The sequence below is a fragment of the Phalacrocorax aristotelis genome, chromosome 2 (assembly GCF_949628215.1).
Source record: "Phalacrocorax aristotelis chromosome 2, bGulAri2.1, whole genome shotgun sequence".
Classification (NCBI taxonomy): domain Eukaryota; kingdom Metazoa; phylum Chordata; class Aves; order Suliformes; family Phalacrocoracidae; genus Phalacrocorax; species Phalacrocorax aristotelis.
Genome location: NC_134277.1, coordinates 74386036 through 74411216, shown reverse-complemented (window position 1 = coordinate 74411216; position 25181 = coordinate 74386036). Strand labels below are relative to the sequence as shown.

The 25181-nt window shown below is 42.8% G+C and overlaps 2 protein-coding genes across 5 annotated transcripts in view; one reads left to right on the top strand and one right to left on the bottom strand.

Annotated features, from left to right (window-relative positions):
- The first annotated feature begins 4124 nt into the window (after window positions 1-4124).
- On the top strand, window positions 4125-6338 carry PPP1R3G (protein phosphatase 1 regulatory subunit 3G). Its single transcript, XM_075084111.1, has one exon. The coding sequence runs from the start codon at window positions 4488-4490 to the stop codon at window positions 5364-5366; it is 879 nt and encodes a 292-aa protein (XP_074940212.1). The 5' UTR covers window positions 4125-4487; the 3' UTR covers window positions 5367-6338.
- A 5626-nt stretch (window positions 6339-11964) lies between these two features.
- Window positions 11965-25181, bottom strand: part of LYRM4 (LYR motif containing 4) — a 94922-nt gene continuing 81705 nt past the window's right edge. For all 4 annotated transcript variants that reach the window (XR_012659061.1, XM_075084112.1, XM_075084113.1 and 1 more), the window contains one exon: window positions 11965-12325. Coding sequence is in view for 1 of the 4 variants with exons in the window: in XM_075084113.1 (XP_074940214.1) it covers window positions 12263-12325 (63 nt within the window). In the remaining 3 variants the exon portion in view is untranslated. The remainder of the gene's footprint in view (window positions 12326-25181) is intronic.

The window sequence follows — 25181 nt, the reverse complement described above, 5'->3', positions numbered from 1 at the left end:
TTTACGGAACTCCAGTTTCAAAGAGGTTATTGCTATTTCACCCAAATGAAGGGACCTTCCTTGCCTTATTGCCAAATGCGCAGTATTAGTAATTGACAAGGATATTCCACATCATTACGGGAAACCCACCATTGCTGTAATTCAAGAAAACAGAATAAACGTATTTTCATCTATTTAAAGTAATCTCTACATCCCATAAGGAATGTCAGATGCAAGTCTGCTGAAAGACAAGACAAAATATACAGCAGACGTCTCTAAAAGTGATTGTCTGAAAGACTCAAAGCTGTAAAGGATTTTGCTTGCTGAGCATCCGGCAGAAATTACGTTCAAATCTTTGGATTTAAGATCTGGAAACTAAAATAATCACTTCCAAATATTTGTTTCCATTTCAGTATGTTTTCCATTACAGATGTAATGCGTGCCTGTTTGGCGTACAGCTGCTTGGCTTTCCTGCATAAAGAAGAAAATCAGGTCTGGTAGTCTAACTTCTGAATAATTTCTGGTCAGACTGTGTAGAGCCACTGAGTCTTTCATTCAGTGTTTGACCATCCTCACATAGTAAACTGAAATCCTATCCTTATTAAAAACACAGAGAAGCTAGAATTTCCCATGGGAGAGGGAGCATATTTTTTTTAAATAATTGAGGAAGCTATTAATATCCTCCCTGACATTTGTATACAAGCAACACAACTGTTAAAATTGGGATGAAGAACTACGTGATTTTCAAAGTGAAGCAAGAAGATAGTTCAGAATGAATGCAGCTAGAATTTGAGATAATCCCTGCATATTTCTAAATGCCTGTAAATTGTGTAATATTGCTTAGTAGTTATTAGTCATTCACTTTTGCTGATAAGCTATTGTCACAGGAGATTTGCTTAAGAAGACTTGAGTGGGGAATTGGAGAGATTTGGCATATTTGAGCTGGGAACATCCATAATTAGAATACTTTCCTCTCGGACTCCCTGGAAGATCTGCTAGTTTGGGATTTGAGAGTGGAAGCTGCTATTGAAAGTGCAGAAAAAGAAATTATGAACAGTGTTTGAATGGGCTTCTGGATTAAATTATGTGGTGGAGCTGAATCAACTATATCCCCCAGTTACTTGACTCTGGGTGTCTGCAGAGAAGTATTTTCATGTTCATTTTGTGTCCAAATGATGACGACTATTGATCCAAGCAGCTTGACTGACTTATTAAATTGCACATCAAATAGAGCTCCAAACGCAAGCAGCAAACCAAAACCCTGGATCTAACAAGTCCTGAGAAATACATAGCCATGCTCTCACTGGGAACTGGGGGGGCAATACCATGGGTCGATTTGCGCAGTTTATGCCACTCAGTAGCCATTTTGGGATGCAGATGCTCCTGCAAGATGTGTGTGTTGAATACAGGGTGGGGGGCTAGAGCAGTGAGGTGGGTAGCTGGGAAACAAGGAGGGGGGAAACTAAAGAAGCAGGTGCTGTGTTGATCCCGTATGTAGTTTATGACCTTAACCACAACTGGTCAAAGCTCAGGGAATGCAAAAAGTGTCCTGATGGCGAATCTGATGTCTTGTCTTTTACTAGGAAATCCCTCCACTTTTGTCTCAACATTTTCATTAACAACAAATGAGGTAAACAGTACTTAGAACCCCCAGAGCCTGGTTGCCCTGTTCTTTTAAGAGAATCCATTCTGAAATTCTTAAGAGACAACACTAAACGCCTCCTTAACTAATGTCCACTGGCACAGGCTGTCACGTCAGTTAAACATCTGTTGTAAAGGTTTATCTGATTTTAAATTACTCCCTTTCAGAGTGGTAGCAATTGATTACCACTAAACATTCAACTTCCCTTTGTATGGCGTTAATTGCCTGATTTTAATTCTTTTCATGCAATATGGAGTCTGCTGCCTAACGGCTTTTGCTTAATTTCTGTAGTCCTTTTAGCAGGCCTGTCTCCCAGAGTTACGGAATATGTAAGAAATGTATATTAATTGCTACAATATTACTTAACTTTTATCAATATTTACAGTAAGTTTCTCTTCTTGCTGTCCCTTATTTTGCTTGAACCTTTCACATTCCTCTGTAATTTCTAGTAGTCCCAATGGGTTTGCCTTATCAGCAAATGGCACATTTTTTCCCTTTGCTGCCTAAAACATTTGTTAATGATTTGGCAAGCTGAGGAAGCATGCCTTAGTGGAATAAACACCACATAAGGAAGTAAGGGCTGATTTCTTCACTTCTGTTTTCCTCACCATAAAAATAGATACTGTTTTGAGAAAGTAAAGATGTAGTGTTTTATTTTACCTAAGGAATCTTGACAATATTGTAAGCACTCAGCACCGTTACCTACGCATCATCTCTTCATTTTTCTCCTTTCCAACTTGGCAATTTGAGGTGCCCCAAGCCTCGGATAGGTGGGTCAGGAGGTCTTATTTCCAGGCACAGGTAGGAAAGCACCTGCACTGCAACCTGTTTGCATCAAAGCGAACGCTAACGGGAGAGTGCTCCAACATTGTCTGCTGCTCTGTTACAGCCACCGGCAGGTCGGGGCGATGGTGAAAGCAGGTGAAACCGGTGCCCCCCCTGCCTACAGTCGTGTGTACCAGCCTTCCCCTCCTTCTTGCGCCGCATCGCAGACCTCAGCCGAGTAACGCAGGAGCGTGCGCTGCGGTTTAGTACCATTAGGCTGAGGCTGCCTGGTACAAAGAGCCCAAACGGTGTCACACCGGCTCACTGGGACAGGAGTAGGCGAAGGAGCGCTCCTGGGAACAGCTCAGCCAACAGCCAGGCAAACGTGGCAGCTTGCAGCAGGGTGGTGGTGACGAGCAGCTGACGGCAAAGCGGTATTCGTCATGTTTTCCATTGGCACAGCTGGTGCCAGCGAGAATGTTTGTCCTTCGTTCCTCTCCTTAACAATGCTCTAAACCGAACTACTAACAAATGTCACGTGCACGGCCAAAAGCTAGAGGAGTCGGATTATTTGGCGCTTCTGAGTAAGGGTTTGCCGTTCGCCTCTTCAGTCGAGGTGCAGTAAGAACATGCTCACGGCAGTGTCTGCTAAGGAAACTGTTCAGTGATGTTTCTGCTGCTTTGACATTCATTCCTCTGTGACACGCAGACCGCACACTCGGTTGGACTGCACTGGAGGCTGCTTCTTGGCAATAAGACTGATGCTAAAAATAAAACAAACTTTGCAAAACAAACAAAACCCCCTCTGATAAATCCATAATGGGAGTGTGTTGCTTCAGAAAGTACCATGTTATTTGCATATGCTTTTTAATGTCTCCTCCATGAGAATAAAGAATGGAGGGACGTTTAATAATGTAGCATTTTTGCAATCATCTGTGCAAATTACCCCAGACAATAGCAGTGGCACGCACAAAGCGTAGAATGAAGTTTGGAAAATTCTCAGATATGGATCTCACCATACTAATAAAAGTATCTTGTTGTGAGGCTGCTGTTTACCGCACCTCACGCACAGAAAATAAAACTGAGGAGGATTCTAGTCCTCTCCGTTTGTTTAAAACGTAGAGCCTGTGTTTTGTTTTTCCGCCTTGATTTTTTTGTTCTTGTTATGCAGAAACTTTCAAGACAGTCTGACCTTCAGAAAGGGTGCATGTGCACGTGTGTGCGTCTCCTGAGCCTTTGGACTTGATTTTCCACATGCGGAGTGCTGCCGGTACCAAGTGTGGGTAAAAAACGGTTACAGAGATTTGCCTGCAAAATATATCGTACTTCAGAAAGTGAACGCCTTCGGTGTTCCTCTCGCCTTTGGGGTTTTGCCCTCGAGTTCAGGTCTCAAAGCTTTCCCTGCAGTTAGGATGGATGGAAACCGATTTCAGCGTAGAAGCTGGGGGCTCCCACAAGGTCTCAGCTGCACAAGAGGCACGTGTGGGGACGAGCAGGGCCCGCGGGCGGGACCCGGCGCTACTGACCCCCGAGCAGGCGGGGGGGGGCTCTGTGTGTGTGTGTGTCCGGGGGGCGGCCTCGGGGCCCCGGCGCCCCGGCCGGAGCTTCACCGCGGTGCCAGCCCGGTGCTGAGCCACCTCCTGCCTAACCCTGACCCCTTGGGCTTTTTCCGTGGGGTATCTCCGATGGCTGGAAGCTTAAATAATGACGACGAGGAAGATGGTGATGATGATGGGAATGAATTACAACAGCGCGGCCGGCTCCAGCAGCCCGCCACCCCGCGCTTCTCCCCGGCCTGGCTCCGCCGCCCCGAGGGCGGCCCCGCGGGTGGGAGGACGTGCGTGGCCGCCCGTCGCGGCCGCCGCTGTTTCCGTATCGCCCCGTCCCGGCGCAGGTCCCGCCCCCGCCCGCAGCGCCGCCGCCGCCGCCCCAGCCCCGCGGGGAGGCTCCGGGCCCGGCCGCGGGTGGGTGGCTGGGTGGGTGGGTGGGGGGCGCGCCCCCCACCCGGGGCCGGCGGCGGGGGCGCGGGATAAAGCGGTGCCGGGCCGTCCGGCTGCCGCCACAGGGGGCGGCGGGGAGGGGCTCGGCGGGGCGCCCGGCCATGGCGAGCCCCGCACGCCCGCGGCAGGAGCTGGCGGCCGAGGAGCGGCGGCTCCGCGGCGCGGCCCCGACGGCGCCCTGCGAGGGCAAGCGGGAGGCGGTGGGGGAGCGGCGGCTGCTGCTGGAGCTGCGCCCCTGCGGGCGGCCGCCGGCCCCCGGCCCCGGCGAGCGGCGGGAGGAGGGGGAGGAGAAGGAAGAGGAGGAGGAGGAGGAGGAGGAGGAAGCGGCGGCGGGCGAAGACTGTTGCGGCAAGTGCAAGAAGCGGGTGCAGTTCGCCGACTCGCTGGGGCTGAGCCTTGCAAGCGTCAAGCACTTCAGCGACGCCGAGGAGCCGCAAGTGCCCCCCGCCGCGCTGTCCCGCCTGCAGAGCCCGCCCGCCGAGGAGCGGGTCCCGGGGCCGCCCGGCGGGGACCCCCGGCCGCCCGCCCTCCGCCTGCTGCCCGACTTCCCCGACGGCGGGGAGCCCGGCGCCGAGCGGCTGCGGCGGCAGCGCGTCTGCCTGGAGGGGCTGGGGCGGCCCCCCGCGCCCACCGACGTGCGGGGCACGGTGCAAGTGCTGGGCTGCCCCGGCCCCAAGGAGGTGACGGTGCGCTACACCTTCAACGAGTGGCTCTCCTTCGTGGACGTCCCGGCCGCCCCCCTGCCCCCGGCCCCGACGGCGGCCGCCGACCCGCCGGCCGAGCGCTACGGCTTCACCCTGTGCGTCCCGCCGAGCCTGCGGGAGGGCTCGGCCCTGCACTTCGCCATCCGCTACCGCAGCCCGCAGGGCGAGTACTGGGACAACAACGGCGGCCGCAACTACACGCTGCGGTGCTGCGGCTCCCCCTCGCCCCCCGCCGACGGCAGCCCCATGCCGCCCCCCGCCGCCCCCCTCTACTGACACCGGCCGGGCGCGGGGAGCCGGGAGCACCCGGCCGGGCAGGGGGGCGGCGGGCAGGGAACCCCTCCCGGAGACTGCCCGAAAGCTAGCGGTTTTCAAGCGGGCGCTTCGGTTTTGCCAGCGAAACAGGGATGCGCGTAGGCTCGCGCTGCCGCGGCCTGTGGAATCGTTTTCTTTCTGGAGAGGACAAGGAGATTGGGCAGTGTGGGCTTTGCTTTTCCCCTCTTGAAGTGAATTTTTGAGGTCTTGATTTGGCCTTGACTCCCCTTAGCCGGTTAGTTAGAGGTGCACGGAGCACTTGCGTGAAAACTTAAGGGCGTGTCCTCTACAGATTTAAGTTAGCATCCCCATTTCCCCATTCTCACATCTATTTCAAAGACACAGCACTGTGACGGCAATGGTGTGCCTTGTCTTTTTTAAATTATTTTTTTTAGTTCAGTGGACTCCATAACAGTACAATTCACTGTTGTGATTGCCTGTCAAACTCATGACTGGCAGGTGGGCCTGTCCCACCCTTGCTGTGCCTGTGGCAGCTCCGAACAGCAGGCAGCCTGTATTCGGGCTGGGTCTGGGTCTGGACTGCTCTGGATTTTGTCATTCAGCACGCTTTGATAGCACTCCCTGCCTTCCCCAGGCTTGCGTGTAGATCCCGTCTGGCTAATAGCAGCCAACAGGGACTTCCGCAAAAATGTTTTTCCTTAAAATAGACTGGTGACTTCTTTTTGCACAGTCAACAGTCTAAAACGGGGACAAAGAAGGGGTTAAAACATCTGCTTATCGGGAGAATGTTGGTAGCACCTTTGAGCAATGGACCGTAAAGAAAGATGTGGTGTCTGTCTCTCAGAGGGTTCTGTATTTTCAGATTTGGGGAGCAGTGACCGATTTGGATGACCTTCTCGCTGAGGAGTGACGATGCAATGTAGAGGGGGTGCCCTCACTAATGAATGAAAACAAGTGCCTTAGTTCAACTGTCCTAATGTCACATTTTGCATGGCATTTTTCAAGTATTTATAATTTATTTGGCTTGTTTTGCTACATCTTTTTCAGTATCTATATGCTGTTGAGAAAAGGGTTTTATCGAGCGCACCGTTGGGCTTTATAGCGCCGGACACCTGAAATGATTTCTACAGTCTTCACTCTTGCATTGCAAGCCTAGAGGTTGACACTGCTGGTGTCCCAAGTCCTGAAATTAAGCAAAAAGTACCAATGAAAATGGGTTTGTAAGAATAAAAAAAGCTTTAAAAAAGTTAAAAAGCTCACCATTACAAATCTTTTTTCTGTATGGCAAAACGTTTTTGCAACCTGCTTGTGCCCCTACCCTAAGGTGTGTAGTGCAGCAGGGACCGAGCTGTTGGTGCGCCTCGCGATAACCGGGGGCCTTGCCCGTCCATAAGAGGCCTTTAGGGCGATAGCTGAAAATAACGCTGGTCCTGGCAGAGCCACAGGGCAAAAAGCCCTGCAAGTACGTGACGGCTCAGCGTGCTCTTGTAACAGGCGTCTTGCGCAGAGCTGTGATGTGAGGGAGCTTTACGAGCAGGGGTGGAAAACAGGCAGCTTTTGGCGAATTTTCTTCTGGCTCTTCTGCAGCTTTGACTCTACTTGTTTTCTTCTGATTCAGTATCTAAAGATTTGGGTTATTTTTTTAGATGAAAAAATGAGTAGATGATGCATTGTAGGAATGCAGAAAATGTTCCGACATGGAAGAAGCAAGACCTTGGAAGTTTATTTTCCTTTCTAAAACAGAGCAAGCACACTGTGAGTTTTCTCAGGTCATTTCCTCTGAAGATACAAAACATCTTAAAGCCTGTTATTTTAAGCACCTTAGAAAATTTTGCACCTCTGTAAAATTCCCCATACTTGAAAATAAGTATTCAGATGATCTGCCTCTTCAGAGAGCTGGCAGAAAATCGGAGATGAGAGCAGGGGCCTTACTGGGGAAAAGACGTGAAGCAGATGGAGCTTCAGACTGAAGTTCCTGCAGTTTTGGCTAACGCACGCACTGCTCCCGAAACACAGCCTGCCCTGCCTCCCCCCAAAAATCCCGTGCAGAAACCACAGCGTGAGAACGCAGCCAAATAGAAAGAGGTGTTTAATTCCTTCAGAAACTATCTTGCTATTAGACTAGCACCAACCGGTTTGAAAACGCACAGAGTAAAAGCTCCGCACACACAAGCAGAACAAAGCTCTTGCTGTTGTTTTCCAAATTATGCGTAAACTCTTGCCAAAAGCATGAAAGGTTTTAAGGGAGAATAGTGGATGCTACTACTTCCCTACACAACTTTGTTTTAAAACTATCGTGCATTACAGGATTACAGGATGTTACATGGATAATCTGGTATGAATTAGCCTGTCCTTGGATAGTTGTGTCAATGAAATAGCGTGCTCTTAAGCTGACACGTGATGCTAACAGCACTGAGGTTGGATCTTCATTTAAGTACAGTGTAATATTTGGGGCTTCTGCAGCCCATTCCTTCATCTATGTTTCGTTTATTAATTGCTTCAGAGAAGGTGGAAACTTTGCCAAAAAAGGGGAGGGGAGGGATCTCTCCTTAAGCAGAATTTAAAGGAGTAGCCATCTTCTGATAGCTGTGTCTGGGCAGAGGTGAAGAGCTGGTACCCTGAAGAATCCCAGCTAGCTGTGCTTACTGATAGAGGCCTAGAAATGTTCTCTGGTACGCTGTGAACTGTAGCCAAGGGGTGTAAGACATCCACATCCAGAAAATGTAACACTTTTGTGTTCCCTTCAGATGCATGTTCTGAAATTCAAAACACAAGGAAGTATTTGCTAAGGCTAAACAGCAAAACGCTTTGGAGTGCTTCAGAAAATTGGTGCCAATCTAAAACCCTGCAAATTGTGATAATTAAAGCACGGCATTTTTGTCTTTTGATAACTGGTAAAGTGCTTTCATTTATTATTAAGAATTACTTTTTGTGAATGAAAAAGGGGAACCTCTCTCAGACGAGAATCAAACATGCTCACTTTTTAATAGATAGTATGTTTTTGTACGATGTTACAGAAGCACAGATTTCCAAAGCAGGTTTCAAAGACTGCCTGCACCCAGCTCTCTGTATTTTCATAGATGAGGCTACTGAGGGCTGTAGAGATGCCAGGCCTTACCAAATATTACACTGGGCAGCAGTGTAAAAATCAGAACTGGACCATGTGTGTACCGAACGCCGGCACGCCTGCGTCAGCAAAGCAGAGAGCTGCTGCTTGTGGTCGGAGGTTGAGATACATGGCATAATTGCAACTTTATTCTAAAAGAAACATATTCAAGATAAAGAGGTTCTAATTCTACAAAATCAAAAGGCCCAGTAGAGTAAAACTTCAAGTGAAGCACTCTTCTTGTTTGGTTTCATTACTGCTAATGTAGTATTTCATAGAGATACAGAGCATAACTTTTGGAGGATGTGCTCATAAACACCCTCCCTCCCCTAACTTAAGAAATAAAAAATGATAAAGATTTGTTAGCACTCTCAGAAAAACTCCAGCTCCAAAGATGTTAATTTTATGCAGATTTCTGTCTGTCCCCGCCCCCCCCATGGATTAAGGGCTTAGGGGAGAAATAACCGCCAAATGGTTTTACAGGTATACATAAAACAAAAAAGTTTTATATAGTTGAACCTCTACAGTGGGTAACTTTGAAGGACATCAAAGTTAAATCTTCCTTAAGCAAATTTTTTGCAGCTTACATTTAAATTCAGATTTAAATGATTCAGAAAAGGACTGTGAGTGTGAGGCTAAATTTACTGTGGTGTCATGAAGAACCGCAAACTTGCATGCAAACTACTTCTGTTTTATTTAAAGCCGGGGCTTTCAGTCAGGACTTGAAAAGCCTGGCTTCTGCTCCCATTGGCTTCCCTGGGATTTGGATCCAGCCCAAAGTACTGCAGGAAGGTAGGGGAAATGATCTAGGTTTAATTGTCTATTCTGTTCGGAGTCTTGTGTTACGGGGTTAGGATAACATGGGACTGTGATGAATGTTCTTCTGTCAGAAGTTCAAAATCTGCTGTCTATGGGTGGCAGTAATTAAATCACCTTAATTGTTTTTCATTATTCTTTTTAAGAGGGAAAATTACTTGCCTTGGATTAGCATATTGCCAAAGACCGGTATAAATATTTATGTGGTGCACTCTTCCAATAGAAAGCCTGTACATTCTTCACAGGTCTCCATAGTTCTCTTACCCCGAACACGGAAGAGTAGTCATTTGAATGCACTGCTTACCATCGCTTCCCCCTCGTAAAGCTTCAGCAGATATTGAGCGTAACAGTAAAAAAGGTAAGTAGTTTAGAAAGAAGCATCTCTTGCAGCACACTGATGATATCTAACTTCCTGTGTAAGCTGCAGAATCCTTTGAAGGTGCATGTTTGTGAAACAGGTTTGAGAGTTCTGGATTTTTTCCTCTTACAGTTGTAGAAAATACACAGTGTTGGAAGAATTACTGGCTTCTCTCTCTTTTTTTCCTGCTTCCACATTAAGGGCTCATGCATTATTCTTATATTTTAAAATACTGAAAAAAGAAAAAGTAAGAATATAAACTCTCAGTAAAAGAGCTACACACTTTCCTTCTTTTTTTTTAAAAAGGTCATCAAGCAAAGCATTCTGAGGAGTATGAAATAATTATGCCTGTGTTCAGAGCTGGGGAACAAAGCAATCAGTATAACCCTGACTTGAATAATGCCAGGATTTCACCGTAGATCATTATGGGAAACTCAGGAAAACAGTCATGCACAGCTCTCTCATGACTGTTTATATGTACGCACGGCACTTGGTGGGCATCTGGAGAGAGGCGTTTATGTTGCATTACAGGAACTTGGTTGAGGGGCTGGTGTTTCTTCATAAAACTATTCTTCTACCTGCTGATGTCAGAGGGCGAAAGTAATGCTTGCAATGCCTGGAAGGTTGGTGAAGTTTTATATAGAAATACCTTTCTAGAAATGCAAGTTCTAAGTTAAAATCCTTCTTGGCCTATTTCAACATCGTATGTAAAGTGTTCCTGTGCTGCTTGCTCTCTTGGGCTGCTTTCCTCCAGGACAGCTGTACCTCTGATACATCTGGGCATTTTGAAACTGAGCTTTCAGTTGCGGTAAAATCTGAGAAGTTGTAACACACAACAGAAATGCCTGTCCTTTAAACAGTTACTAATATTAAACAAATTGTTCTTTTTTTTTTTTTTTTCTTTCGGAGTGCTGTTTCCAAGTTTATACTGTAAAAGTCATGACAAACTTTAGTATATGTAAACATTCAAATTTTAGTGCATACTGCTGAGATTAATAGTTTGCTAAAACATTGGGATCAGGAACAAACTTTTTTAATGTAAAACAACAGCAAGCTTGTTTTGCTAAGACATTGCAGCTCTGGTAAAGATATTTATTGAGCTCCCTTCTATTCTAAGGAAAAAGGATATACTTTTTATAATGGTGGACACTGTACATAAGTCATGGGATCATTCCTTTGTGTTTTAACTACTCCTGTTGTTTATACTGCTTTGACAAAATTCAGCAAAGCTCCTGACAGCATGCCGAGAGAGAGATTTAATGAGTATTACAACAGAAATGGAACTGGTGAAGCACAGAAGGCACAGCCATAAGAGCACAGCAACTCTGAGGCTGGACCATGGTGCCAGCTCTCCAGCATGCTGTCTCCATCGGTGACGATGAGCATATGCCTACCCAGGAGTAAGAACAGGGCGAGTGGATACCAACATAATACTAAGGTCATCCCAGCCTGCAAATATTATTTCTGCGCTGGGCTTCCTAATCCAGATGTGGTTTCTAAGCATTTTCGTGACATGGTTTGTAGGATTTCACTGATAAAGCATTTGATAAGATCTGTTTTTATACAGAACTGGGTATGTTATGACAAAATATCTAACAAATTAGATAGTATTACACAGGCTTTTGGTCCTTATCAGCATAAGTTTTCTTAAGTTACTTCTAATAAGTGATGCATAAATACTGTCTTAAAACTGTTGATTATTCTACAGATTTAATAATGAGCAATAAAACACTATACTGAGTGTTCCGAAGCTTGCTGCCAATTCATGACTTACAGCACTTGAGTTACTGTTGTAGTTAGGTTCTTTTTCGCCTGCAAAATTTAGCTTTGTGAAAAAGGCAAACCTTGCATCAAGTGATGTGCCTTCTGCTAATAGCTGCACCTCAACAAATTTAGAAAAGGACTCGGCACTGAAGATATATTTTAAAGCTCTCAAACCTTGGTGATGCGAGTCTTACGTTCTGCTGTTTTGATCTGTTAATTCTTAAAAGTAGGATGAGGCTGGTTATTAACTCTTGGAAATTAAGGAAAGAACTAGTGAAATTTTTATGGAACCTGAAACATCAAGGGATGCTTCTTAAAGAAACCACACAAAACAGCTTGTGATATTTGTAAGTATCAAGACCCAGGAGACAAGAACTCTGTTCATCTCTGGTTTCAGTATTTAAAATGAACTGTGTATTTAGTCGTTTAATTCTGATGCTGTATATTTTTAAGTGAAACAGGATCAATAAGAACTTAGTAACTGGGTGAGGGGTTTTAAATCTAACGCATCGTTTGTGCTCCGTCAGAGGAAATGTCAGCAGCAGAATAATGTATCTGGTTACAGGTAGCATCATGAAGTTTTATTGTCAAAGTAGGGCAGAAACTACTTCATCACACGGGACATACAAGCAAACAGGTTTCAAGACTACCTTATATGATATTATAAATCACAGCAATATATTTTAGACATTAGAAAATAGTACTTTGGTTGCCAAAACCTGAGTCTCTCAGGCATTTCTTTTGCTGAACAGAAAAGCTCAGACATGTGCAGTGAGTTTATGCATCTGCATGTGGCACTGTAGGATGCTGAAGATGGTCCAGTGTTGCTTCAGGATCAGAGTCTTCTCATAGCTATGTGTTTCCTGGACTCTCAATAACCAATTTCTCCGTGGAATACAGTTGGCCAATAGTAACCTGAAATCAAACCAAAATACCAGAAAGCTGAAACTCGAAACTAAACAGGTTATAATTTCAGCTTCACAAGAGAGATTAAAAACAAACCAAGAACTGAGCAGCCCATATATTAAGCTTTTTCATAATGACATGTTTCTTTCTCCAAGCATTTTTTGTGAATAATACTGTTACCAGCCTAGACCTTAAGAAAAATAACCAATACCTAAAATATCTGTATATATATGAAATATTGAAATAATGACATTGAGAAGTACTGTTCAAAGGCTCATATTAAAAGTTAACATTAGAAGTTACTACAGAGGAAAAGCAAACAGGCTGAATGTTTAGAAAAACAAAAAGGTGAATATAATGAAAAATAAAAGGATGGATATGGTCAGCAGATATTTCTTATTATGCTTTCTGGGTGGAGAGCCTAGATATTAGTTGCATGGTGTGGTATTGTTTTCCAGTTACTTTGGAACCCTAATTTAAGTTGCCCTAGGAATGGTGAAAATAGTTACACAGTTCAGCAGCAACATTTCACGTTCACTGAAACTGACCTCTTGTTCATGAGATGGTATTCACACCTCATATATTTGTGCTTTCTAGTGTAATGAGGAAATGAAAAGTGACAGAAAAGCAACATTGATGCTTGATTCCTCTAATTCTTTAGTACTTTCTAGTCTGCATCATAACATGTAAATTGAGTCAGCGGCACAGTTGGCAATTTGGCTAGAAGTGACACACAGTTCTTTGCTTAACAGTTGAAATGTGGACAAAAGACACTTCATGCAAGTAGGGTAATGTTAGCAGAAGACAACATTTATTTTAAAAGTAAATATTTTGGAGTCTAATTTTTAATACCTGTTATGCCCGTCCTCACCCTTACTTTCTCCCCAAGGCCCGGGTACACAGTAGCTTTGTGTCCTTTTCACAAACAAAAGTAGTTCATAATTATGGAGTTGGGACAAAAAAAGGCTGGATGCTTAATTACACTAAGCACAATATACTTAGTAGAATTTAATACTGCACAAACTAAGCCTGACAGCAAGTCAGGCTCTCAAAGTAGTAAAAAATTTGGAGAAGAAATTTTTCCACATTCTTCATCATCCATTTTTGAGGGAAAAAATCCTGGCAGCTCTTAAATAAAATTTTCTCATCACACTCACATAAAATATAAATAATATTGCCTTTTCGGAAATGAACTATTTCATCTTGATAAACAGCCTTGTCTGAAACATGTAACGCATTGATTTTAATCTTGAAATATTTATTACAAGGGAGGATTTACGAGCCGTTCTTAAAGGAACAGAAATTCTCTTTGCCAGCAAATACTCGCCTCTTCTGGCACTCAGAACTAAGTCAGTTACAGCGTATGAACAATTCTGCTTATTTTTGAAATTACTTACAAAGTAAGATGCATATAGAATATTTATAACAAGGGCTGTACACAAGTGTGGCATGTGTTACCAATAGAAATTTTAAGCTGTCAACAAGCGTTACTTATCACAGAGAACTCGCTGCTGTAGGTTATGGGGCAGGCTATACCCTTCAGTTGCTGCCTTACCACAAACCACGTTACTGTACTTAATTTTTGTATACTTTGTTTTGGAGCCCAAAGAATCTTTAATCCTTTCCCACACAGTAGACCAGATTTAATGGGAGGCTCAGAGGGATTACAAAAATGCTGAAACCTGAATTGCATTTTTTTCTTCTCCACCAACTGGGGAGATAGACGGGGCTGAGTACGTGACTTCTCGGTGAATCATACTCAGTCAGGGCAGATGGCTTTGTAGGAGAAAGGTACGAGCTGTTGTTTGCTGTCCCTGGGCCAAAAGGTGATATTAGCTACTGCTGTACCTCTTGACTCAAACACAATAAAATCATAGATGTGTGTGTTGAGCTGCTTCCTTAGTAAACTGCAGGCGTGCACGCATTTCAGCGAGTGCACGGCCACCAGTGCTGTGCTGTCTGCCTTTGCTGGGCTGCTGCAGCTTGCCTGCTCTGCTGCCTCCCCTTCCAGAAGCTATGCCATGACATTTTAAGCTGAACTTTGAAACGTAAGGATTTTTTTAAACCGTTAGCCTTGAATTTCTAACATTATGATCAAGCCTTTCCCATGCACTTTAGATAAAACAAACAGACCTTCCGTTTATAGCTGCTGAAAAATTAATATCTATAAACATCCACTGCCTCAGCAGAAAGACCGCACCGGTATTTACACAGTGACACTTATTAACCCTCTGAAACAAAACAGCGTTCTTACAGTGTCCTCACTGACGCTAAGTCTAAGGAAAGCACTTAACCAGCACGCATGACTGTGGATCATTCCCCCAAATTAAAGATTTAAGTGGCTATCTATTGTGTTCTTTTTTCATCATGTGCGTTTGTAGCTTGTACACTGCATGCCATTCTCTCTTCTGGTAGGTGGCTGGAAGCCAGTGCAGAGGTCACTATCAGGGTATTTTCATTAATCACAGGAAGCTTTTGTGGAAAAAGGCTCTACCATTTGCTCAGCAGCTTTGTAACCCAGAATTTTATTTACCTCTGTAAGGTAACACACTCCAACTAAATTCTGCAGGAAAGAATGCACAATAAAGGAGGCCTTTGTCATCAGGAGAAGAAAATAAATAGAAATATAAAGGCTGCTTTTCAGATCTTACTGAATTATTCAATGTTTAAGTTCTGCCTGCAAAATTATGTACTTTAAAAATAAGTCTGACAAGTCCAACCCTCAAAACCTGGCAATCTGTCCTTGTTCAAAGATTTAGTACAAGTCTATGGCCAGCTTTTTCTTGTGAACTTGAAAAACTTAATCTTGCCTTCCAGACTTAGGGTTTCAGAATGGGTTACAAGACAACAAATGGGGAAAAAAGAAATTACTGAACAGTAAGCACCAGTCCATCCTGTAACCCAACCATTCTCTGGTTATTAGGTGTTTGTGTGTTCACATGGAAACAGTACTTCTCCTTTCTCGTGGCTGGCAGCAGCAATCACAGGGAGAAGCCACGTCATGGAATCTTTCACTGCTATTGGGAAGAAAGCAAGTAGGAGAGGTTTTCCTCAGATAACAGAATATGAGAGTTGTGTATGGGGAGGTGCAGGAAGAATTAAATAGTAGAATTAAGTAAGAAGTATTAAAGAAGGAGAATTACAAAAAATTCCTGATGTCCTAAAGACATCACCCTAAAAGTTCAACAAGTGCAGTCAAATTGCCAGGTCTGAACGTTGTCCTCTCAAATGGTCTATAGCTGGCCAGTGCCTGACGCTTAGGCACACCTGCTGCTGGTGAGCAGGTTCTGTGTAGCTTTCACGCCAAGCCACGCAAGAGATACAACTGCAGTGGGACAGTGATGAACTGGGAGGTAGCCTGAATCCTAGGGGCCGCCTTCCTATCTGACACAGCTGGTGGAGCACATCCTGCAGACCCATTGCCACTGCTTGCAGAATACTACTACAAGATCATCTTCAGCTTTCGAAGGTATCTGGCATGCCTTGTGGTTTTTATCCAGACGAAGATTTTACTTTGTAGCTCAGAGCTGAGGTAGACATGACTGCTCCTATTTCTGCAGGGTTGAAAATAAGGTGACCAAGTTTTAAAATTTTTTCTAATTTGCCTCTGTCATTTTAGAGTACATCGTTCTGCTCTGAAAAGTATGATGGCATCTCTCCTTAACAGGCATTTCCCTTCTCTGTCCCTTCTGTGTCTTACCCAATTGTAACACAAATAACAAAATTAACAAACACTGTTTATTTAATAACTCTCCCCTCATTTAAATATCGTTTCTGAAGTAATCTCTAGGGAACAATTATCTGCCCTGGGAGGCAAACCAACCCCAGGGATTCTTCATGCCACTGTTTATTTTTCAAAGGCAGACAAAACCAGGAGCGGTGCAATACCCTTACTCTGCATAGAATGACATTATTGGTAAAGACAAGGCCTAAACACGTAGAAGTGCCACCACAGCATAGGAATATGAAAATATTTTAAGAGAGCAATTCCTTTAGCTCTCAATTATTTAAAAATTGATTTCCTGAGAGGGTTACCCCATGAGAAGTAAAAATTGTTTCTTCTTTTTCTTAAAGAGTTGCAGATGATAACTAAAGTTGATGCATTACAGATGGTTTTACACATTAAAGATATTTACATATAAAAAAATATATAGGTTTTATATATATACTTGCATGAACATACATAAATATATATTAAAAAACAATCTCTATAGAAACAGCCATCTTGTCACTTTCATTGCAAATTTGCTTGCAGAGGAAAAATAGTCACCTTATTGCAGCCAGGGAACACATATAAATATATGCATTTTCATGGCTTGCTATTATGGAGAAAAAGGAAAAAGTCCTGTTTTATTAATATATCTATACCATACACACACATATATGTACATTTTAAATCAGGTTGCCTTGTCTTGTTGCACCTGAAGAGTTGACAGGTGTATCTCACAGGCACACTGCTGAATCTTAACTAGGAATAAAAATCCCTGATGACACTGCAGTCATATTGTATATACTGCTGCTAATCTTGGCCTCTAACACCATAAGATGAAATTGCCCATTCCTATTCTTTTGCACTATGATTACACAATGTGCATTAAGTGAATGCTGACCAGAATAGAAACGTATAGGAATAATGATTACTTTACTTTTATGAGCCGCTACCTACTATCTTTCCTGTCGGATGATGCCAACCAATTTGCAATCCTATTGCAAATGTAAGCGAAGTGGTTATTGTTTTTAAGAAGCATTATCTTTCCCCCCCCCCACTTTACGATAAAGCACACTTTATCATAAATATTTTTCATATTATCTAAAGCCAGTTTAATATTTTCAAATGAATACAGGCAGCAATTTTTGAAATGATCTTGTATTGCAATAATAAGCACACCAATGTGGTACACCATAACTTAAAAAAACTCAAACGGAACCAAAACCTCATCAATAACTGTTCAGTGCTTTGCCAAATCTTTGTGTTGGTATGAAATGCTGTGGCAGCAGCCTTATTTATCTTTTGCTTAGGAAAGAATGTTGAAAAACTGCATTTGGCACCTTAAATATATAGGTTATTCTGGTTCTTCACAGCTGGAATCAATATGGAAAAAACTGTATGATTTTGGAGACATTTCCCTCATTTTCAGAGATTCCATTTGTCTACACAGGAATGGAAGAGGAAGTGAAGGAAAGCATGGAACTGAGAAGTTAGAACTATTGTATATTTGACTTCTGCTTGTGTTTTGCCAACGCTGTTTTCTTTGTTCCTTTGTGCCAAAACGTCTTCTACAGATACTGCTATATGAAGCTTTTGAAAAGGCAGGAGAAATTAATTTATAGCTATCATTTGTCTGACTTTCATTAAGTAGGAAGGTGTGAAATAAAGTAAACCGGCTAACAGGCAAGAATTTATCTGAAAGTTATTTCTCTTAATAATGACAAATTATGTCATTTTGTTAGACCCATATGCACTGTATCTGGGTAAACCTTTATTCAGCCTATCAGAAGCAGGATGACGTATTTATTTAATGCTCTTATTAATTTATTCTGCAGGTCTCCCTGAAGAGATACTCTTCAGTGAAAAGAGCAGAGAAACATATCTAATCCAGCAATGATTAACACATAAAATACTGTAAGCGTATACACTCCTGCGCATTTGTATATGATGATCTATAATACCAAGGGACTCTTCTTTTTAAATGCTGATTATTTCTCAGTTAAGAGGGCCTTGGGTGGTGGTTGTTTTTTTTTTTTAAAATTATACAAACACACTACTATCCTTGCAGACAATATGGGCATGACAGACACAGCCTTTGCTCCAAATAGCTACACACTTGATATAGCCTGAAATAACAAGTAAGGGTCCTCTCAACAGAGAAAGAAAAACATTGGAAAGCCAAGCAGACAAGATCATGTGGTCCCTCACTAAAGTCACACTGTTTCACTTCTCTCATTTCCTGCAAGCCCCTCTGCCTACAGAAAAAAGGAGCATGACAAGGAAAATGCCATCTTAAAAGTACGCGGGGCCCAACAGCAGATGGCACGGGCAGGAGCCTGCTGCAAGCGGAAGAAGCATCCCTCTGCTGCTGCAAAAGTAACCTTACAAAGATGTCAGACAGTGGGTCACAGAAAATCAAGCAATGACCTGATTTTGGCCTTAAACAGCCAGGTGAGGGTTTGATCAACACACATCCAAGGAAGAAGCAGATCTGCAGAGGCAGCTCTCTGGCCCACTGTGATCTCTGCATACTTTCATGCAATCTCCAGGCTCCCACCCCTCCTCTCTTCCTACCTGTTTCCTGCTAATGTATTTCAGCATCTTGCCTTTTCTGTCTTGTTTACATATAAAACCTCTACCTCCATAAAGAAGCTCAAACTCTTCAGAAAGCCAAGCACAGAAGCAGCAGGTTGTCTGAAGAGTCAGTCCCGTGTGGATAAAGGGGAGAAGCTTAATATAGGCTGATCTCTCTGCAACATAGCATGCAGAAGAGAAAAATCACTCAGTTAAGGTGCTGAGCGTGGCAAGGAAGGGCATACAAAACATCAGTACTTGAAAATACAAAGACCTGGATAACATTGTGCTGAGTGTGGTATAACAGGTATTCTAGTGTTGCTGAGACATTTGGTATGTAAATGCCCAAACCATTCACAGAGAACCCTATGTTCTGTAGTGACTACATAAGCAGAATTCATCAAAGGCAGTGCGAGTGCCTGCCTTACTTTTTTGTCAGTAGTATAATACAACAGCCACCCTCACAAAATACACATTCTGCACTATGTCCAGGAAAATACTGTAATGTTTGTATATCACAGATAAACTAACTCCACAATATACACAAAGACTAAATTGCCATTACAAAAGGAAAACATTTCACTTCTCAGTGTCCTCTCGGTTCACCAATTGTGAGAGACTTTTGGAATGAAACGCTGAAAAAAATTTAGTCCTTATAGACAGGTATAAACAAATAATAAATAGGCTTACTGAGAAGTGTGATAAAGTAATTTCATACCACTAATGGGCTTTCATACTGTGCACTACTGCAGAACTTAAATGAGCTGCCACTTTATGCGCGACAAAAATTTAAAGACCTTTTACAGCGTTTGTATTTGAAGTCAGATGCTAGAAATGCAGTGTACTGAAAGAATCAACTTTAGCCTTACTTGTCATGTAATTTGGGGAACATGGCTGCTGGGAAAAGCTGCAAAACAGTTACACAAGGATGCACATGGCATGTTTGTAGGTTAACGTCTTTCAGAAAATTACTTATCCACCTGTCCCCCGCCACCCCCATTTTTTAATACAGCACATCACTGTTTACATTTATCCTCCCTCTTAGTTCCAGAAATTTTCTGCAAAATTTCTGATTTTGTCCCAAACCACCGGAACTTAGACAACGTTCCAGAGACAGTGAACGGCACATGGACTTTCTGTGTTTTTAAATAAGGTTTGCCTGTCTAAATGATGATGTCCAAAGCCTTGAAAAACTTGCATGCTTTATCTTCATGATATTTTAAAGTAAACGATACCTGAAGTAACTGCAAGGCATCAAAGTGTGTGCACTGGGAAAGGCTGAACTTCAGGAGCTAAGACATCTTGAGACAGTAGGTACTAAGGTACCAAGGACTGCAAAGCAAGACTGGCTGGCTATAGTTCTGGGAAAATGCATCTGAGGGTGTATGTACATGAAACATGCCAGAGAAGATGTCGGGGCTCACCCAAATCAAAAGTAGTGCAGGAGTGTGCTAGCCCAGCGTGGTGAGAACAGCCAAAGTTGATGATTCTCCAATGAAGAAAATGCTGTCAGTGCGGCAGCACAAGGCAATGCAGATTGCTCTAGAAAATGTGTTTGGCTTGGCAGCATGGGAAACCTTGGTCACCTGCTGCTTTGGAAGCCAGTAGCTATTCTGATCCCAGCTGGGCCTGTGCTCGCTTCCATTCAAAGTTCATACCGGTAGTATCTTACACAGCACATGTTACCCATGCCCATTTGCTACGCTTCCACTTTGATTTTTATAAACAAGTTTTCACAGTATTTGCAGTACTAAAGCACGTGACTGCACGTGCACCTGCAGCAATACCTCCATGAGACAAACGGTAAACAAGTACGCAACATGTATTATGCTTGAGGACTCTCCAGTGGGAGCTGATGGGACACCGCTCCTTGCAGGATCCTGTATACAGAAAGCACACAGGTAGCAGAAGTGCAGAGAGGTATAATTACTCTCTCAGCCCAGATCTCAGATGACCTGTTTGAACAAAAGAATTAACTGTAACTAGTAGGAAAACTGCAGCAATTAAAACACAGGCTGGCACAATCACCTACTACAGAAAGGTGCACCAAATAAGGCAAATATTTCTCCTTTCAAGTGGAACAAACTTGTGTACATCTGGTAAGGCAATACAGTATTTAACCAAATAAACTTGGATTTGTTTTGTTATTTATTCTGATTCTTATCCAATACCCCAAACATGAAGGGGAAAAGTTCAGGTGATTCAGAACTGTAATAATACTGTTTAACCTAGCAATTTAAGTTTTCTGTTTTGTTAATGGCTTTGAGCCACAAGAGTATTTTTTTTGAAAAGGCATGTCAGTCTAGTACTGAAGCTATATTTTGGGAGGTGAAAGCCACAGTGAGCTGCTGAATTTTTACATGAACTTATGTTAGCTACAGTTTAATTATTTGGTGGTGACACATCTGCTTCAAGACTCCAGACTGTCCTTAATGAGATTCCTAGCGCTGGTTACAGGATGGCACCAGGCACACTGCATTTCATAAAGCTGCCAGGTGCTTTAGTACCATTTTAAAGTAACAAGGTCTTTCAGCATTTTGGGAAAAAGTCAATCCTGTAACACATACACTTTTCCAAGATATAAGACACAGAGAAACACCTTTTTTTCCAGTCCTTCAAGACAGCTAAAACCAAGGATTAAACTTAATTTTATCTGAGGAACAACTTACTTTAAGGTTCCAGTATATCTCTTTCTCTGCACTGGTGTTACCTTACACACACCTCAGACATGATTACAGGCTGAGCTCTTCCCTGTGCACATTCAAATTACAAAATTAAATTTGAAAGAGCAGAAATAACTGAATTTATCTTTAGAAAATATATCAGTATTTCCAAAGACAAATTTTGTGTTGGATGTTTTTGATCCAGTCTGTACTTTCACCCAGAAATGAGTACCTCATCTATGTAACTACTTACATCTCAAGTCCCTATTGCAGTGTTTAGCTGACCTGTGTAAGGAAAGAAATTAGAGTTTTTATTTTTCTACATTAACAAGACTTCCTTTTTTGGCAAAATTCTAACAGATTACTAAACTACAGTCATCTGTTCCTGACAGAATCACAAAGATAATTTCCTTGTTTATCTGACTTTGTCTGATGGAGGATATCCAAAGATTTCTTTTTTTCTTGCTCAGCTGTCATTCTTGGTTTAGTATCTCCAAATCCCACACCTGAAAATGACCCGAGCGTCAAAGAACTTTTTTCTTTTTTTCCTCCTCTTTTGGAAGAGCTCTTGCGAAAGCCGTACAAAACACACAACATCCTTGTTCTCACACCCTCAGGGGAACAGAGGTAGTCCCTTCAGCTCTTGGGAATCAAAGGCATCAGCATTTGGAATTTCAGCTGGAAAAAAGCATTGCCTGGAAGGCCCACACTCTTGAAAAGCCTCAGTAGGGAGCAGATGAGAAGAAAGGACATTGATGTTTTAGGACTGAGGATGGATTGTGGAATTTCAGTCTCGGTTTGTGATTGTGAGTTGTCACTTGCTGTTCATTGTACCATGGACACCCTGAGATCAATTCTCTGGTTCAGCTCAGTTACCAAACCAACACCCCAGTCAAAAAACGTGACTCTGGTCTACTTTATTATGCAGTCGCCACAGAGCCAGAGCTGCAACCTCAGTGAACCACCCTGTTCTCTTGAAGATACTCCAGGTGAAGGCATGGGGACTTCTGTCTTCCTGCAGCCTCTCTCGAGCACGGAGCCGAATCAAGCCTTCACGCTCGAACCTGCCCAAGTTTAGGCCAGCGTCCTCCCATCAAACTGCTCTCCAGCCAGCAAGCTCATGCTCAGCCAGTTCCATACACAAACGCGTTAATTTCTCACTGCTCCTCAGCCCAGCCATTTTTACAAACACTAAGAAGAATTAATGAGGAAGAAAATAATTATTTGCAAACCCTCCAGCTTTTCAGCAGGAGATATCTGTGTTTGTGTGGATATAGGATATAGCTTACATTAACTTGTTTAATTGGAATAAACTATAGCAGCACTTTTTTCTTTTTTTTGGCAGAGATAAATCACTGGGTTTAGCACAGCTGGTAAGAGCTAATTCTGTACAAAGAGTTCTTTTCAGTAGTGTGGGTGGCAAAACACTTTCAGCAACTGGCTTAATTAGTTCTTTCTTTGCAATAGCACAGGACAGTTCACAGAAGAAAAAAAAAAAAGATAAATTGTAACAGAAGAAGTGGTATAAAATAATCCTGTTTGCTCTTCTGGTTTTGCCAATTCTCCCTTATTTAAGTGTCACACTAAATGGAAGCTTGCCCTGCTGTTTCCCAGCACAGATAAGAATTAGGAGTGAGAGGTTAGCACTTATTCCAAATATGGGCAGGGACGAATCCTTTGTTCCTCTGCACAGGACAGAGTAGAGCATTCCTCAGACAAAACACCCCGTCCAAAACCAAACAGCGACGGAAGCACCACAGAGGGCTTTCCTCTCAGCAGAGCAACCATACGGCTTGTGGGTGGCTTGTTTAGCAAGGACTGGGAAGCCCGAGCTGCTAACAAGACCCGCTCCCCAGTGCGACCTCTCTGACACGGATCATTCATGTGACAAGAAACAACACGGGTGCCAAGAACAATCATTTCAGCTTCACTGCTCCCAGCGTACAGCACGCCAACTGCAGTGTAATAACCCACTGCCACAAGCAAGCGCTAACTTTAACACAAAGACACCTTCCTTTCCATGAGAGCTGGCCAAAAGCTCTCGGGCTCTTCCACCAGCACACACATGGATATGCAAACGCTCTGCAGCTGTCAGCAAGACAGCTCCTACAAGATAAAAACTGGGCTTGCAAGATCCACTTGACCTTCTGAATGTCAGTGAGATAGAGGGCGAAAGGCCACGCAGGGCACAGATGTTTGTATTTACCGTCATTATAGGCCATTTAGGAAACAGCTGGAAGTTTTTTCTAGCTGTTTTGTTTTGAGTAATGACTCTGGAGTTGTACTTGAGCGAGTTACAAATCTATTTAAAAAACAATCCGAAGTGTTACAAGCCATTACCAATGTTTCTCTTTCTCCTAACCAGACTGAAGAAAGGCAGGACTGTGAAAAATTTCTGTTAGGAAAAAACTGAGCGTGCAGGGAAAAACAAAACTGAAGAAGAATTTTATGAAGACAAACAAAATAACCAACTAATGAGGAAACTCTCCAGATATCTTCAAGAAAAAGCAGGCAGTGCAACTGCAAATAACAGTATTCACCCGTATCCACAGTTCCTGTTTTTGGGGAAATCATTTTCATATTTGCCCATTCATTTCTTTTGGCAGCAAATGGAAGACAGAGGGTTACTCCTATAGATAATATTAGGCAGATGATTAAAACCAAGAACTAATCAAAACTTCTTATAACTGCCCATTGCTCATTTATGGTATGAGCAGCCTGATACCGAGAACAATATTTTCTTGTACATGCCTCTCCATAACAGTTTTTAGAAAGCCTATGGAATTTTGGTCCTTGGAAGGTTGTTGATGAATCTTGAAAAGACTGTTTAAACACATGTTGGGGAGAAAAAAAGAGGCCAGTTAAGGGGAATATATTGAGTTTAGGAATTTGTCAGTGATGAATCCTGTCAGAAATTATTTCTAATAGAACACTTTCCAGTTTTTGTGGCTGGACAGCTTACATATTTCTTCATTTTCTTTCCATTTATCTGTATGAAAACACTGAAACAAAAAGGGAAACTGACTGACTATAGGCAGAAAACAGTGAAGGTACTTTCACAAAAGCTGCCATGAGGTACAAAAACGGTAAGCAGAGATTCCTCCATTACCTTCCAGTACTAATCATTTCAGAGTTACTTTTAACAAAAGGAGAGCAAGATTAACTGGCAAGAGATTAGAAATGATTGTTTAATATATGTAATCATTATGTCCTTTAACATACATATGCATACACACCCAAAAATATCGTGCTCATTCTATGCCAGCTTGTTTATTTTGCTATTTAAAATTACTGTATAATCCTTACAAATAAGCCTGTGCACAAAAGAAAATCCCCTTTGGGAAAAACCACAGAAAAGTGAGCCAGTAGATGGCATTGTGGCACTTCAAAAGACATTCCAGAAAATTCCACTTAAACATGCAAGCCTAAGTACTGTGTTTAACCACTTGCTGCTTAACCAATGCAATATTTTGCTCCTGCTCAATGCTACACATGCACAGCTGAATAAACTAAAAACCACACGATGTAGCTGCGCTGTCATACTAGCCCTGAAACAAATTTCTCCTGTTCTGGTTCCTAAATCCAATTAGCTCTGTGTGCTGGATTTACAATCCCAGACTTGAAAAGATGACCCTTATTTGATGACTACTGTCCCATGATCCATGGCCATCAAGGGGATACCAGAAAGGATGAGATGAGTTGAAAATACTTCCTAAAAAGTATCATATGCAAGGTCTTACAACCAATACAGATGATAGTATTTCCTGCCATACAGAAACTACTGGGGAATAGGTATTATCCCTTAAAAATAAATTTCTGGAGTGTCTTATGAATACTCCCATTTTCTTTCAATTAGACTGCTGATATGCCCTCACAGCTAGGGATGAGAAGACTGTAGCAACCCACCAGTTTCTTACGA

Bases quoted from the DNA above. Each gene is read 5' to 3' on its own strand.
- PPP1R3G (XM_075084111.1), top strand. From the start codon at position 4,488: ATGGCGAGCCCCGCACGCCCGCGGCAGGAGCTGGCGGCCGAGGAGCGG.